The sequence below is a fragment of the Rattus norvegicus genome, chromosome 5, assembly GCF_036323735.1.
Source record: "Rattus norvegicus strain BN/NHsdMcwi chromosome 5, GRCr8, whole genome shotgun sequence".
Taxonomy (NCBI): Eukaryota; Metazoa; Chordata; class Mammalia; order Rodentia; family Muridae; genus Rattus; species Rattus norvegicus.
Window position 1 is genome coordinate 79,783,258 of NC_086023.1, and position 17,792 is coordinate 79,801,049.

Sequence of the window (17,792 nt, forward strand, 5' to 3'; positions counted from 1 at the left end):
TTTCCCACCACAAGATCAGTGTCCGTGTGGAAATACTTTACCGTAGAGCTCCATCAGCTGGAATGTTTCCCCGTTCTTGAAATTAACGAGATGAAACATGACATATCTGTCATAGTCTGTCTTAAGTATAGTAAATGTATTCCCTCCGTCATCTGTGGAGGTAATGGGACACAGTTCAGAAATTCTCTGGTCTGCATGAAATTATGTAAACCCTTTACCTGTTCTACCCCAAACATAAAAATCATTAACATACATATCCTGGAAGAGATGGGGGGCGGGGATGTCTGCTGCTTCCCATCTGTAGCTTTCTGGGCTTGATGAAGTAACTTCTAAGGAAGGGTCCCTGGGACGACGCCCACTAGAGAACAGTGAGCCACAGCAGTGACTCACTCTCTCTCTCTCATCCTCTCTGAGGCTCACCTACCTCCCTCAGCACCTTCAATCGACAGGTCTGTCTTTCATAAGTCTGCCGTCTCACATGGCTACATCCTGAGCAATGTACACCGGTGCTAGTTACTGGGCAGTATCAGATTCCACCTCACCATACTTATCTTCCTTGCCTGCCACAGGGTGCTAACTATTAGATGGCCCCCATGTCCCTGGCTGGATTAACCATGTCAGGAAGTGCTTGAGTGCTTGAGATTCTACAAGGGGTTGTGGTGAGTTTGCTAGTAGAAAGTTTGACTGAGAGGTGCAAGTTCCTGAGTTCAATTCCCAGCAACACATAGACACACACACACACACACACACACACACACACACACACACACACACACGATAAAGGTAGTAGGGTTTACTAAATTCCTTGTGGATAGATATATAGACATTCTATATACTTACACTCAACAAAATATTCGCCATCCTCTGGCGTTTTGTAGGCAACCAAATATAGTTCCCTGCACTCTCCATTTTCCCTGTAAAACAGAGCAAGCTGATGTTTGGGGATTTTTGATCTGATTGGCTTCTTTACCCTCTACTCTTATAGGTATCTCCAGTTTCTGATTCTATTTACCTTTTGAATATTTTTGCAAAATTAGCAAATTGGCTTTTTTTTAAGGTTATTTCGTTTCTGTCTGATACTTTAGTAATCACGAATTTGCTCTTATTTCTTCTTCCTCAGCTAAGGGCAAACACCTCACTTACTTAATACGGAACTTGAAGCCTAAGGAATTCTCCAAGACATCAATGTGCTGCATAAAAACTCTCATGCTGCCATTCTCTTCTATCTTTTCTCTTTTGTTAGAGGCCACGACAATAGAAAACCAATCCCCATTGAGCTGTAATGGATAAGAAAATGCTTAAGGGAGAAGGGGGCAGGGATACCGCATGGACATGTTTCTTCTTGAATTTGGCTTGATAGAGTTGTCACAATACCTAACATTCTGCCCCTGCCTCTCAGTGAGAGCAGAGGTCCCCAAACGTTGTTAGATCTGAATAGTATACAACTGGTCTTACTTCAATGTCTGAAGCCATTCCTTTGTCTAATAGAACAAGCCACTGTACCCATCCCCTCAGAGGACCTGCTTGGCTTCAAGAGTTCTCCAAAGCACTCTCTGAGTCAGAAGTTACTATTCGCTGAGCCTACTTTGTCCACATCGAGGTTCCCTCTCTCGAAACTAGCTTCTTCTGCATGGCCACAGACCAGGGTCAGGCCCAGACACAGCAGCAGGAGCAACAGCTTCATGTTGGTAGGGAATAGAATTGCCTCTCTGCTGGGACAATCTCTCTGCTGATGGTGTCCACACTCCACCTCCAGCACTTTGCTCGTCTTCATACTCTCTCTGGGTTCGAGTGTTTTTTTTTTTCTCCTTCTCACATGGGCCTCCTTCCCTCAGGGTTTTTGGAATGTTTTCTCATGTACTGCTGTGAAGCCAAGGATTGTTCCTGCCCTTTCCAACTTGGCAACCTCATCTCCTATGGATTGATTTTATCAGTAATACATTTCAAAAAATGTAATCCCAAGAAAAACAGTGGAAGTTCTACAGGGCTATCCGGAACCAGATGCAACTTTGAATCTGACTTGGTATCAGAAAGCCAGTAATGGAGTGGGCGGGTACTGAACTGGAAGGTCAAGCATGGAGAGAATCTTTGCTTCAAGACTTGAGTGGAGTGTGGAAGAAAATGAATTACTTGGGTTTTCTTTGAAAAGATTCATTCACATTTCATGCGTATGAGCATTGGTTTTGCATGTGTACCATGCACACACCTGGGGCCAAGAAAGCCAGAAGGAGGTCAAAAGGAGGAGTCAGTTTCTTTGAAACCTGTTCTTGCTGAGGACCCAGGTTCAATTCCTAGCACTCACATGGCATCTCAAACTGACTCTAGCTCCAGTCACAGGAAATGACCCTCTTTTGGCCCCTGTGATCTCCTGTACACATGTGGTACATATGAACTCACTCATTCAGGCACATATGCATAAAAATAATAAATCTTAATTTAAAAAGATTATCAGGAAGGGTCTTCAGAAGCTAAGCTGACAGCTCCACCCCCACTCCACCCCAAAAGCTTGACCTCAGAATGCAAACTGCTAACTTAGTAAGGTGAACTGCTTCAGCTGTTTACCTCAGAGAACATTAGACTTTAAATGACTGGACATAATCTCATCATTAAAGAAAAACAAAGGTATTGTTCAAAGTCATATTTGCTGATGGAGGTCCAAGTAGAAATGATGTCAAGAGTCTGCTTACAAAGAAACACAGTTATAAATGGGAACATATTTTGTATCCATATAAATTGTATTTACCCTGGAACTAGAAACATAAAATAGTGTTTGATGTGGGGAAATAAAGAATTCAAGAAGGAGGCAAGTCCTCGATAGGGTTTATTTCCACTTTGCATCAACTCTCTATAGTATGTACTATTTATTTTCATCTTTCCATAGTGTTAGCTAAGACTCAGAAAGATCAAGTAACTATACAAGGCCATACAGCCAGTCATCGAGAGAACTTAGATTTAAACCCAAGCCTGTCATTCTGACTCAGGAGCCTTTGTTCTTTATTACACAGGATGTTTACACAGGTCAGGATGTTTTTATGGGAAGGGAGGATGGTTAAATAGGAGAAAGAGGAATAAACAGCGCTGTAGAGCTCCAGACACATCGGACTGAAACTGCACGTGGGTTTCTTTAAAATATGGAGGAGTGGGTGTAGCTTGAGATTGAATGAGACATGACTACTGGCCCCTCTTGGTCTACAAGCATTTGGTAAATGCTTGACTAGGGGACTATCATTTTTCTTTTCTCCTCTTCCTCTTTCTCCTGCTCCTCTCCCCTCCTCTTCCTTTTTTGGTTGATTAGGGTGTGTCTGCACACATGTGAACACATGTGCACACGCCTTTGCTCATATACGCAGGAGTCAGAACAGGGTGCCAGTTGTCTCCCTCTGTCTCCTTTTATTTTATCCCCTTCAGACAGGGTCTCACTCTGAATCTGGGACTTAGTGTGTTTCAGATAGGCTGGCTGGCCAGTAAGTCACAGCAATCTTCCAGTCTCCACCATCTACCTAGTTGTGGGGTTAAAGGCAGCCATTACCAGCTGTGTACAGGGGGGCCTGAAGGCATCTATGTGCCGTTGTCTGATCCACACAGATGCTGGATGCATGAGAGTCTGTGCGATGCTGGTTTCAACCTTCGTGATGTAGGCACCTCTTGCTTCTGTCTTTCTTTTATTCTTCTTTCTTCATTACCCATAATTTTCTGTATTTTATGCTGCAAATAGTTTTATAAGTTATCTCAGGACTTCCCCCCTGACATTAACTGAACTGAACCTATATAACCGCCATTTACAAGTCAGTAACTGAATTGTGCTGGCGGTTCATACAGTTCACTGAATGGTGGATGCTTCCGTGGACGTTAATTCTTTTTTAACTGAAGCATGATTAGTGGTATTAAACCTCAGAATGTAAAAATATTTTAGCCACGGATGTGAAAAACATAAGACTGGATACCTGAAAAAGTGCTTAGGGCTGGGAGGCGCCTCGGTCATTGATATTGTCTGGAGACATGCTTCCAGAGGGCAGGATGTACAGAAGTTCCCAGCAGCCCCATCGAGCAACTCACAACCACCTAAGTGCCCTTGTCAGGCCTCGGCGTGCACGTGTGTGCACACACACACATTAAAATTAATCTAAATGGTCAAATATAACAAGAAATGCTAAAAATGGGCTTATTATATGTGTCTATGACGACGATATGGCAATGATTGTCTTTATATCTCATAATTTATGTGATAAACAGCAATTCAGAAGTAATTTCATTGTAAGCCTGAGAACTGGTTTTCTGAAGAGATGATCGCTTTGGTTTTATTTAGATGGAAAGGAACTTTAAATCGTTTTCCAATGACTACAAAGAATGGACTACTTGAGATGGAAATTAAAATAAAAACGAAACTCCAGTCTTAAATACAGTATTAATCTAGTGTCAGAAATTTGTTTATAAATAATAAAATAACTAAATAAGTGTTAGAGTGCAGAGAAGTACCAATCTGTGTGACATTCCGTGTTAATTGGTTGTGGCGCTCAGCTTACTCGCATACAGTTTCATCCATCCACTATGCAATATGATTTTAATTAGATATATAAAAATATGGAGGAGCCAGTCAAATGCTACTAATAAACCAAATAAGAACTGAAACTCTGGAGATAATAGGACAGACCCGACAACCACACCACGGCCTCTGGAAGTACGCATGCATAGTTCTGTTAAGCTCATCTACAGAGGAAAGAGTAAGAATCTTAACCACACCAAGAAATCCGTGTTGGGGGTTCACAAAGCCAAGTGCAGCAAAGTGTAGGGTTGCCCCCTAATGGCCAACCTCAGTGTTGCGCTGTATCCTACAGCTGCATTGCTGGGGCTTCCTTTGTGCATATTAGGTCTCTGTTAGGTTTGTGCTAATAATTTGCAGCCAGTAGCTGGAGAGTTGGAGCACAAAACTTGTACTCATTATCGTCCTTTTTAAAAATAGAAAAGTCGAGGCTGGAGAGATAGCTCAGTGGGTAAGAGCACTCAATGCCCTCACAGAGTACCTGAGTTCAGTTTCTGGAATACACCGGATAGCTCGCAACCATCTATACCTCCAGTTTCAGAAGATATGACACCTTATTCTGACCTCTTCAGGCATGAGTGGTATATGTGGTGAAGAGACTTATATGCAGCCAAAACACTTATACACATAAAATAAAACTAAAAAACGTCTAACTAGACAAGTCAGGACTGGAGAGCTTTGTCACCGGTTAAAAGCATAGGGCTGTTCTTTCAGAGGACTTAAGTTTGGTTCATGGCACCCACATGGTGGTTCACAACCATCTGTAACTCCAGCTCCAAAGGATCCATTTTTAATCTACATTAAAATATTAATCTCATCTTTCATTACAAATGTTTCAGGCTAATGTTTCAACTAAAAGCCTTGGTTACTAGTCTTCTGTCCTCGCAGTTAGATTCTGTTCTTTTGTTTTATGGGTGCTGAGGATTGAATGAGGGTGTCATGGTGACAAAGTCACCATTCACCAGCAGCGGCCTATACCCCTATTTATAAAGTTAAATCCTTTTACCGGAGTTATGTTAGATAGTCGGAGGGCTTTCTCCATAGGAAACTGTTCTTGGTCCTTTCTTGTGAGTTTGTCTTAGCACTTTTTCTCTGTTCCCGTCCTTTTGGGAATGCTTTCATTACTTCTTACCCAATACAAATCAAATGTAAGTGTCTTTGTGGTATTGTATTAAGTGGGGTTCCCTAGAGGAATAAAACTTACAGTGTGTATGTGTGTGCGTGTGTGTGTGTGTGTGTGTGTGTGTGTGTGTGTGTGTGTGTGAGAGAGAGAGAGAGAGAGAGAGAGAGAGAGAGAGAGAGAGAGAGAGAGAGAGAGAGAGAGATTAGTTTATTAGAATGGTCTACAGACTGTAGTTCAGGTAATTTTTTAACATAAAGTCCAAGAATTCAGGAGTTGTTTAGTCCACAAGGTTGGATGTTGTAGTTGTTTAGCTGTTTTTCAGTGTATGTCAGAATTCCAAATTAGGCCCTAACACTCATGAATTAATGGACCTGCTAGCCAGAGTAATCAGAGGGTCTAGGGAGGGATCTTCCTTCTTCCACATCTTCTATGTAAGTTGTCAGCAGAGGGGGTGACCCAGTTTCAAGGTGGACCTTCCCTCCTCAAAAAATCCGGATGAAAAGTGTGTCTTTCCATCTTCAATTGATTCAGCCACTCTCTCACTCGTGCATTGGCTGTTAAGATTTAGTTTATTTCGTATGTGGTTGACAACCAAGAACAGCCATTACAAGCCCACCCCTGGTCAATGTGACACACAATCACATCTCTCTTTGTCATGCTTAATTTTCAGGTGGAAGTAACAGCCAGGTCATAACCGTGCCTGTGTGACTACCCCATGTACAGCCTCAAAGGCGTTATGTGTTTAACAGAGTCATAATTGTACACAGTGTGATGTAAGCATCCCTCATACAACCATAAATGCATTATAAATTTTATGATGTTCCTTCAAGGGACATTTGATATCTCAAAAGTTAAATATGACAACTACTGATATTCTCTTAATCATTCTGATACTACATAACAAAGAAATAAAACATGAAAATCTGTACAAACACATTCTTAACAAAATACTGCCCTGAGCTGCGTGCTGCCCTCCCCTGGACCCCCAGCTCCATTGTCCAGCCACTGGAAATAAAGAAATGAATTAAGCACTTTCTAGAATTCAATGATACCTAAACCACACAAAGACTCAATAAATAAAGAGAACTTCAGACCAATTTCCACTATGAACATTGATGCAAATGTTCTCGATAAAATGCTTGCAAACTGAATCCAGGAACACATCAAAAACATTATTCACCATGATCATGTAGGCTACATCCCAGGGATACAGGGATCATTCAATGTACAGAAATCAATCAATGCAATCCACTGTACATACAAACTAAAAGAAAAATATCACACGATCATTTCATTAGATGCAGAAAAAGTATTTGACATAATCCAACACTCCTTCATATTAAATATCTTGGACAGATCCGAGATATAAGGTGCATTTCTAAACACAATAAAAACAGTATACAGCAAGCCAAAAGCCAACATCAAAAAACTAAAGAAAAATATAAAGAAGTTTCCCTAAAATCAGGGATAGCACAAGGCTGCCCATTTTCTTTCTATCAATTTAACATAGTGCATGGAGGAAGTTCTAGCTAGAGCACTAAGACAACTAAAGGAGATCAAAGGGGAACAAATTGGAAAGGAAGAAGTCAAGGTATCACTATTCACAGATGATGTGATAGTACACGTATGTGACTCCCAAAATTCTACCAGCTGATAAACACCTTCAGCAAAGTGGCTGGATACAAAATTAACTCAGAATAAATCAGTAGCCCTCCTTTATAAAACAATAAACAGGCCGAGAAAGAAATTAGGGAAGCAGCAACCTTTACAATAGCCATGAATAATGCAAACTATGGTGGTGTAACTCTAACCAAGCAAGTGAAAGACCTGTATGACAAGAACTTCAAGTCCCTGAATAAAGAAATCAAGGGATTTATCAGGATATCGAAATAACTCCCATGCTCATGGGTCAGTAGGATTGACACAGCGAAAATGGCCATATAGCCCAAAGCAATCTATGAGTTCAGGGCAACTGCCATCATAATTCCAACGCAATTCATTACAGACCTTTACAGAGCTGTTCTCAATCTCAAATAGAAAACCAAAAACCCAGGATAACCAAAACAATTCTGAACAATAAAAGAAACTCTGGAGGAATCACCATCCTGATTTCAAGCTGCACTACAGAGCCAATAATAATAAAAACTACACCGTGTTGTTACAGAGACAGACAGGTTGATGAATGGAATAAAATCAAAGGTCTGTAAATCACACACACACACACACACACACACACACAGACACACACACACACAGACACACACACACACACACACACACACCCCTATGGACACCTGATTTTTGACAAAGAAGCCAAAATCATACAATGGAAAAAAGATGCATCTTCAATCAAATGGTGCTGGTTTAACTGAATGTCTGTATGTAGAAGAATGTAAATAGAGCCATATCTATCACCCTGCACAAAACTAAAGTCCAAGTGGATCAAGGACCTCAACATGAAACCGGACATACTGAACCTAATAGAAGAGAAAGTGGGGGAACTTCCTTAAACACATTGGCACAGGAGACGAATCCCCAAAAAACGCCAATAACTCTGAGCTACAGAGATAAACAGAGAATTCTCAACAGAGGAATCTTGAATAGCTGAGAAGCACTTAAAGGAATTTTCAGTGTCCTCGGTCCTCAGGAAATGCAAATCAAATGACTCTGAGATTCCTTCTTATACCAATCAGAATGGCTATAATCAAAAACTGAGATGGCAGCACATGATGGTTAAGATGTGGGGAAAGGGAATATTCACCCATTGCTGGTGGGAGTGCAAACTTGGACAACCACTTTGGAAATCAATTTGGCAGTTTCTCAGAAAATTGGAAATGAAACTGAAGTCTCAGCTATATGCCCCAAACATACCCTGCTCTACCACAAAGACACTCGCTCAGCTGTGATCATAGCAGCTATATTTGTAGTAGTCAGGAATTGGGAATAGCCCAGATGTTCCTCAACTGCTGAATGGAAAAAAGAAAATCTGGTACATCTACAGAGTGAAATACTATTCAGCTATTAAAAACAAAGACATCGTGAAATTTGCGGGCAAATGGATGGAACTAGAAAATATCGTCCTGAGTGAGGTGATTCAGATCCAGAAAGATACGCATGGTATCTAGTCACTTATAAGTAGACATGAGCCATAAAGTGCAGGATAACCATACTACAATCCACAGACTCAAAGGTAATTAGGAGGGCCCAAGGGAGGATTCATGAATCTCACTCAGAAGGAGACAAAATAGTCATCAAAGGGAGATAGGTGGGAGAAGGGGTGAGGAGGGGAATGTGACAGGGATCAGGTGTGGGGAGAGGGTGCTGGGGAGGTCTGGGTGTGAGAACAGAAACTGGTGGGGGCAATTCTGGAACTAGCTGGAGATCTAGGATAAGGGAGGCTCTGGGGAGGCTATAGGGATGACCTACCTTAGACTCCTACTAGCAGGTAACATGGAGATTGAAGTGGCCATCTCCTACAGCCAGGCAGGACTTCCAGTGGAGGGAGGGAGACATTAATCCAGCTACAAAACCTTCAACCCAAAATCTGTCCTGCCTCCATGATGTTCAGGGAAATGATGGAGCAGACTGAGGGAATGGCCGACCAGTGACTGCCCAACTTGAGATCCATTCCATTTGAGAGTCAACTCCTGACAGTCTTAGTGATACTCTGCTATGCCTGGAGACAGGAGCCTGGCATAGCTGTCCCCTGAGAGGCTTCATCCAGCACTGAATGGAAACAGATGCAGACACCCACAGTCAAACATCAGGCCGAGCTCAGGGACTCTTGTAGAAGAGCTGGGGATAGGACTGAGCGCTGAGCTGGACAGGGCAAGGACACCACTTGCAGACCTACTGTTGTGCTAGCACCTCTTCTGGTACTAAAATCTGTATTAGTCAGGGTTCTCCAAAGGGACAGAACTTGTAGAATGAAAGAGAGGGGCTCTAATCTTTACTTCCTCCTTCTGTAATGTAAATTATATTACATCATTTTGAGTTGAGTTTGTCCTTTTTTGGTACTTTCTGGAGGTGTAGAATTTGTTGCCACTTGAGGTAGTTACACAGGGGGAATCTACTGTTATAACCTTTGACATTGATTTTACACCCAGTGAGCTGTAACGTCCTGTTCTCATCCCATTGTCTTGCAACATTCTCTAACTTACTTTTGGATTTGTCCTTTGAACCGATAGTTACCTATATTTTCTTTATTTAATTTCCACGAATTGCTCAAATAAACTCTACCCACTACTCCAAGTTCTTTACCGTGGATGACTTCTTCAAAGCCTCTACTGTTGGCTTTTAAGCAATATTAATCCATGACCCTGAGGCCCAGACTCTGTCACACAGACACCCTTATGAATCCTAAACCATCCACGGATTCTCAGAAGGCAAACACTGTCTGCATTGAGCTTATGAGTATCAATAAAGACACGGTGGCCACCAAGATGTGCTCAGATTCTGGTTAAATATGAGTCAGTAACAAAGGGAATCTTTTTAGCATCTGAACGTAGTGGAAATTGCTTAAGGTTTGCTCGGTCAGTGCTGGATCGAAGGGGGAATCTTGTTTTCACAGGCTGTATTGTCTTGTGTCATCCCCCATATCTAGTCCAGGGGTGATTTTTGGTTTTGTGTTTTAAACTCTTTTTCAGAGAATGGTAGGTTGTGGGTTGAAGTGGAAACTTAAATGTTGTTTGGAAAGTCTGTTGTGTAGGATGTGACACAAGCGAAGGCAGGTACAAGACAGAATAAGGCTTGCCATTGGATGAGAAGGAGGGATGAGGGGAGAAAAGTTTTAGAGAGAGGAGGAGACTGGAGTGAGGCAGAGGAAGCAACGGAGATAATATGGAGGCTGATGTGAAGATTCCTCTCTGCACATTTACAGGTTATGAATATTCTTAAGGGATGGATGTGGACAGGGCTTTGTATATATAGGTGGGCAATTATATCTTATCAATTGGATCAGAGGTTATTGTGTTGTGTGTTCTTTCATGTAGAGATTTAAATCAAAGAGAGTTATGTGGCAGCCGAGACCCTAAGCTGTCACGGACTTGGGATGTATATTTCTGGCCTGGTTCAACCTGCCTTGGGAACTGGATGGGTAGAGAGATTGTTGCCAGGCTCAGAGAGTAGTCATAGGCAGTGTGGTATGGGATGGAGCAGAGCGGGTGAGAAGCTTTGCTGACTGAGATGAAGATATCTACTAGATGTTTTGAGGAACTATGCTGCCGGATCTAGTACGGGGTAAAAGAAAGCTTTTTTTTTTATAATTTTACAGCAACACAGTTGGATGGTGTTTTGCTAAGGCAAACATGTGAAGGAATGTTTGGCTGAAGCTGACACAGGGGAGATGATATTCTGCTAAAGCAAGCACAGGAAAGGACACACGATGAAGGATTCTTTTCTAACAACATGCAGGTGTTGGTCCACCTTACATGGCACAGTTGAGGTGCAGTTGTCAGGAATCCATAGAGAGAAATGCACCAAAAAGCTTCTGGTAGAATAGTGGTGTGCTGCGTTTCTTGGCAGACTTGGGCTGATTGGATGCACATGCTGAAAGTCACGACCCATGCTGAGGCAAGACACATGGTGGACACATGGTGCTTGGAGGGTACAAATAGGACTCCACAGAGTGACAGACAGAGCCTAGCTTACTGATCCAGCTGGCTGTACAAAGCTTTTGGGTCTCAAAGCTTTGTCCATCTTCACTTCCCTGACAGACACAGTCAGGAACTTCTGGTGTTCCTGTTGGCCCCTGGTGACTGGATCCTAGGCTGAAGCCTGGCTGTCTCCACTAGGTTGTTACCATTGTTGCTAACTGGATTCTACCAAACTAGACTACTGGTGTATCTGTGAAGTGTTTGCCCGTGGATTGAGCTGCTGCTGCTGCTGACTCACAAACTAAAATGCCAATTTCCGGACAACACAGATTGGAGTTGCTCCAAAGAACTTTTCTATACAGGTCTTCTTCCCTTTTATCCTATCCTTTGTACTGCCTCTGGTGGGTGGTGGGTTACAAGGAAGGTTAAAGCGTTTAAGAACCATCATTGAAAATAGGATTTGAAAAAAATTAAAGTTACAGTGGATTGTATCGGCTTAAATATGCTCGGCTCCTGGGCAGTGATATTAGGGTGTGTGACCTTGTCAGAATAGGTGTGGCCTCGTAGGCAGAAGTTCATCACTGTGGGGGTGGGCATTGAGCTCCTATCCTCAAGCTCCCCCCCTGGCTGCCCACATTAGACAGTGTCTTCCTGGCTGCCTTGGGATCAAGTTATGGAACTCTCAACTCTTCAATGTCTGCCTGGATGCTGCCTCACTTGCCATGGCAATGATAATGAACTAAACCTCTAAAACTGTAAGCTGCCCCAATTAAATGTTTTCCTGTATAAGAGTTACCGTAGTCATATCTTCTCACAGCCATGAAACCGTAAGACACAGATCATTGATTTAAAAGGCGACATAAATCATAAAGGAGAACTTTCTCTTCCCCTTAGGGCTCAGCTGAAGAGAACTTTTCTGCTTCACTGGAACTGCTTAGAGCAGATATGGGTGGAATAGAGGGGGACTCACCTTATGTAGCTATTTCCTCCATTTGTTCATGCTGCTTAGAGGAATGGGACCCCAGATGAGTGGCCTTGCCTCTCCCCACCTCCACACAGGGAGCCACCGTGCTCCTGCTCCCTGAGTGGGGCATGTGGGTGTGTGTGTATGCGTGTGTGTGCATGTGTGTGCCTGTGCGTGTGTGTGCGTGTGTGTGCGTGTGTGTGCATGTGTGTGTGTGTTTTTTTCTTTAGGTGGCCTTGCAAAGCCCAACGCATCTGGGTCCCCAACAGGATTGGGCATAGGTCTCAAGCCAGGGGCTTCTCATAGCAGAGGAAGCCACAGGTCATTACAGGTAAACAGAACTGACAGACACACATAGAAAGACACACAGACACACAATGGATCAGGCCCTGAGTTCTGGCAGGCGGTGCTGTCTACACACTGCTTACAGCCTGAATGGTACCTCCATCACGGATGGAGTTATAGGATCTGGGGCCCTCTTACACTCCCACTACAGACATAAGTGTTTGGAGATAAAATGAAGGCTAATTCAGAACCTCTGGGCTCTCTTTTCAAATACATCTTACACTTGCTCTGTGGACTCACATCAAACACATTCCTTCATTGACCCGACCTCCTATTTCTAAAGTATAAAGGTCATTTGGGCCAACACAGGCTGATAAGAGTGTCTCCCTTCTAGTGAGAAGCACCTTGGAGTCCAGCTTATCAGTCACAAATATGTCATAATATGCTCCCAGTGAACAGGTCCCCAGACTTAGTAGGCCCCAGGACCTGCTGTGTGAGTGCTGGGAATCAAAGCCAGATCCTGTGGGAGAGAATCCAGTGCTCACTGGAGCCATCTCTCCAGGCCCTACCTCCTAAGTCTTAAAGAGCTCTTCTTTAGGACTCTCTGAGCACATGCTTTAGAACCCTGAAGAACAGAAGTTTTGGTTTGAAGAAAACTGCTATATGACAGACACAAGTACAGTGCACATTTGTCGCCAAGCAGAGCCTCGTTCTAGCTCATTGAAGCAGCCACTTAAATTCTGACAATTAGATATAGTGGGGAGAAATCTGGAGTTCTCTGATGCTTGACCTGGATTTGGTGCAACCTGTGCGTGCCTGGCCTTCCTTCTATGTAGTTGCTGGTCCTTATCCTTACACTTCAGTGTCTACTGAACCACCCTCAGCCCTGACATCTAGTTCTCTTACTTTTTTTTTCATTCACCTAAGAGAGAATTTATTTTTACTACACAAAATGACTCGAAGCACTAATGTCTACCATTCAGGATACCCTTCTAAAAAGATGCAGGCTTTATGCAGCTCTGTGTACAGTGCCAGACTTCCACTTTGAGGGAAATTACCAATGCCAATAGATCTCGTATTGCACTTTCTTCAAAGAAGATCAGTTATTTGGATATGAAAGCACAACATTCCTAAGTTAGTCAATAATCCACCAATACAAGCATGCACATGTGAACACAGAGACTTTGCCCATATTTATGCTCATTGTTCTCTGAAATGAGGACGTTGGGAAGAACCAGAATGAAGTATTTAATCACCTATGTTTGGGGCCTACTATTGTGCTACACTGCCTTGTAGATAAAATACTGAGGGGGACGGAAAAGGACTAGACAAGTTCTAACGACTGGGCCATGGTGTTGTGAGATGGGATTTAATGAATATGCTGTCAGAATATAAAAGGATACAGACAATCAAATATTTTCTTTTCAGGGAAGGGGGTGAGATGGACCCGTTTTTGTTTTGTTTTGTTTCACTTTGTTTTCACTGGAGAGACTGCTGTGGGTGCTGGGAACTGAATGTTTATTCTTCTGGTTGTGAGATTATCTTTTAATGACCAAGCCATCTCCAGCCCAAGAGTATATTTTGTAAGCTTGCTTCAGAGACATCATCTTAAACCAGTTTCCCGAGTTGGGATTATGCTGTGTGAGGGGGATGTCAACTGAGAAAATGCTCCTGCTAGAAGGGTACATGGGAAAGCCTGTGGTGCACTTTCTTGTTTGACGGTTGACTTGAGAACGCTGCCCAGCTCACTATTGGAGAGGCCACCCTGGGCTGACAGTCCTAATGTACAAGAAAGCAGGTGAAAGCATGCTGTGAGAAGCAAGCCAGTAAGCAGTACTCCTCTATGACCTCTTACGTCTAGGTTCCTGCCCTGAATTCCCTGAATGGTGAACTCTAAGCTACAAGATGAAATGAACCCTTTGCTTTTAGTCATGGTGTCTTATCAGCAATAGAACCTAGCTAATAGTTTGCAATGGCAGACAGGTCTCTTGAAAACAGAATCATGCTGCTGTACAGAACCTTCTGGAATGCTTCCCCGCCAAGCATTCTGAAGCAGACTGTGAGAAACTGAGTGAGCAGCGGTATCTGCTACTGGGTAAGAACAGGGTGTGGAGGCATTTGTCACAATACAGCTGAAATCTTTGGCTAAGACACTTGTGAATTAGCATTCTGAATATGAAATAAAAACTCATCTGCAACAAGAATTCATCTTTAGTTTTTAATAGCAAACAAGAGAAATAAAGTAGTTACAGTTATGAGTCATGTTAACAAAATCTGTTCTACAAGAAAGTCTTCATGAATCTCAAGGTTTAATGCCATACTTCAAACTTGATATTCATAAATGAGTATAGAAATCTCAGGTCACTTTGTCAAATAGCACTGTGGAATAGACTCGGCTATATTATTAAACTGTGTTAATTTGTACTTATAAAAGTAGTTTAATGTGATATATATTTGAATAAGTCTCATGTACATGATAAAAATGTCAGACATCCATGCTGCACTCCTGTGTTCAGTGGTAGTCCCTAATTTCTTCTAGGTTAAAAAACCAAGTCTATTCATATACAAATATATCAGAATAAATGCATGTACATGTACACAGAGGCATAAAAAGACAGACACACATACACAGTCTTTGTCCACAGTGAGAACATACTATATACACTGTTCAACAATCTGATTTCTGTACTTAAATGATATAACAAGTAGCATTCACTAAAACACATTGCCAGCTGTTCAGAACTTAGGGAAAAATTAGTCACTACCTCCAAGTAGAGAGTTGTGATTAATGCCTGTAACACCAGAGAGAGTGAATGCAGGCATATATTTTAGAAGTTATTAAGGTTAAATAAAAATGTGTGGCTCCGGGTAGAGAGCTTAACAGATCAATATATTTTGGGTTAAATTCCTGAGTTTTGAGTTGTTTATTGGTATTAGAATTAATAGAAGCCGTTTAAGTTTGTTTTAAGGAGAGTAAAGAGATTGCCCGAATCATGTGGTGATTTTCATCTATGGTTCGGAACTTAGATAGGGAAAAATTAGTCACTACCTTCAAGTAGAGAGTTGTGATTAATGTCTGTAACACCAGGGAGAGTGAATGCAGGCATATATTATAGAAGTTATTAAGGTTAAATAAAAATCTGTGTCTCCGGGTGGAGAGTTTGACAGATTGAGATATTTTGGGCTAAAGTCCTCGTTTGATGTGTTGCTTATTGATACTGGAATTGATAAAAGGTATTTGGTTTGTTTTATGAATTACCCCACTAAATGCCATATGGCTCATTGATACCAGCTAGCAAGGGGTTGTGGTTACTTTTGATATCTACCACCACAGGAAGCTCAGATTCTCTTAACGTGGGCTCCACGGGAATTTTGAGTTAATTTCCTGATATCACAGAGTACGAAAGCCTATCAGGCTCATTGTTTAGCTTACTTCCTTTTTAAAAAATTGTTTAGTCTTCATGATGGGTGTGACTTTGAGTTTTATGGTTATATTATTACTCTGGGAGAGAGTGCAAGATACAAGCTTTTCTGGTTTCAGACTAAGGAACACAGTATTTTGGGAGAAAGATTTTGTCTTTGAGTTTTTTTAAAAGTGTGATTAGGCTCTGGAAACCTCACAGAGTCATACTGATTAGATTTGATAGAGGTAGACTGCCTGAAAATTTTATTCAGGAGAATCAAACAAAAAGATATCTCGATTCTAAACTTTTGTCTTGAGAGTTGTATTTTACAGAATGTGCCTACATGGATTCCTGGTTTCAAGGACTTTCAGCTGGGTCCAGTCAGGACACATCCTGCTACAGCATTTGCTTCATTCTTCTACCCCCTACCACTAAGGATATCTCAACACCCATGTACAGCTTGAAGAGGTTATGGAGGAGTCGTCGCCCCAATTCCCTGGACTTTGGGGGGCTGAAAGTGGTTATTCTAAAATTGTTTTTATGAGGAATTTAAAATTGATTAACAGGGAGGAATTAGCTAGATTGAATTGTACAGTCATAATCTCATTTGGTAACTAAGCTAAAATCATATCTTTGCTTTGATGTAGAACTTATTTGTTAAAAGTTTAAAAGTACAAGGTTTAGAGCCAGTCCTTCTATTGTTGTCATTACAAACTTCTGAGTTGATTACACCTGTGAGTTAAGATTCAAATAGCAAAGTCATGGCTCTGAGTTTTTGAGAGTGCTTTCAAGATAAAATTTAGGATATGGGGACAACAGTCCAGATTGTCTTATATAGATAGATGATTTTCAAAAACGTCAGAAATCCACAAAATTTGAGATTTAAAGTTATTTATCTTTTGTTGAGACATATCTGCTCCTAACAGTTACCCTTTGGTGGATTTAATGAAGATTGTGAACATCTCTACCTCCAGGTGAGGCAATATTTTGTGGCTAGGCAGCCACTAGACAAATCTGCATGTTTCATCTGCAGACTAATACTGTCCAGAAAAGGACAAATTATGCAGTATAGTTGACTGATAAACTCTGCCAAAACAGGGTGATCAGCCCTTCAAGAGTCTGTCAGTTGATTTTGGGCCAGAAGGCTGAAGACTTGTGCTCACATGTTGCTAACAGGGGACTGTGCTAGTGAAGATTTGTCTCTACAACCTCTCAGTTCTAGAAGCTGTGTTAGGCTTCCTTTGTGTATAGATATTTGGTCATTCCCAGATTTCTGACGGGGTTGAAGATGTTAAATAGTCTATCAGGCTGTTTAACTCTAAATATACATATTTTGTTGGATAGTTATCAGGTAGTATACAAGCTAGCCAAGATATAGATTTTAAGCCTTTCTTAAGCTGGAATGGAATGGAATGTTCTGTTTAACTGATATAGTGATGGACTGGGTGTTGAGTATATCAAATGCTTTATAAATTGTAGAATGGTAATTGTACTCAATATATACGTGAAAAGGCTTTTTAACTGGACAAAAAGGGTGAAATGTTGTGGTTTGCCCTGAAGTTACTGTATTTTGATGCTAATTCCACTGCCCCAAGCACAGCTGCCTAGTCAAGGACTCAGAACTCAGGTGACTTCACCAGAACCACCTCTCCATTGAATTTGTAAAGTACTGGTGAGAGGCAGGTACAGGATAGAAGGAGGCCTGTCATTGGAGGAGAAGGAAGGATGGGCGGGAGGGAAGTTTGAAGGAAGAGGAGGAGACTGAGGGAGAGAGGAAGAGACAGGAGGGAGAGAGGGTGAGAAGCCATGGCAGGACAAGATGGCAGGTGATGTTAAGATACTGCTCTGTGTATTTACAGGTTGTTATTAATGTTCTCAAGGG

The 17,792-nt window shown here is 41.8% G+C and overlaps 1 protein-coding gene across 1 annotated transcript in view; it reads right to left on the reverse strand.

The window, feature by feature from the left end:
• Positions 1-17,792, reverse strand: part of Mup18 (major urinary protein 18) — a 77,831-nt gene continuing 60,039 nt past the window's right edge. Inside the window, exons 2-4 of the mRNA XM_063261290.1 lie at positions 1,144-1,277; positions 841-914; positions 1-152 (exon numbers count right to left, since the gene is read on the reverse strand). Coding sequence (XP_063117360.1) covers positions 16-152; positions 841-914; positions 1,144-1,277 — 345 coding nt within the window. The 3' untranslated portion in view covers positions 1-15. The remainder of the gene's footprint in view (positions 153-840; positions 915-1,143; positions 1,278-17,792) is intronic.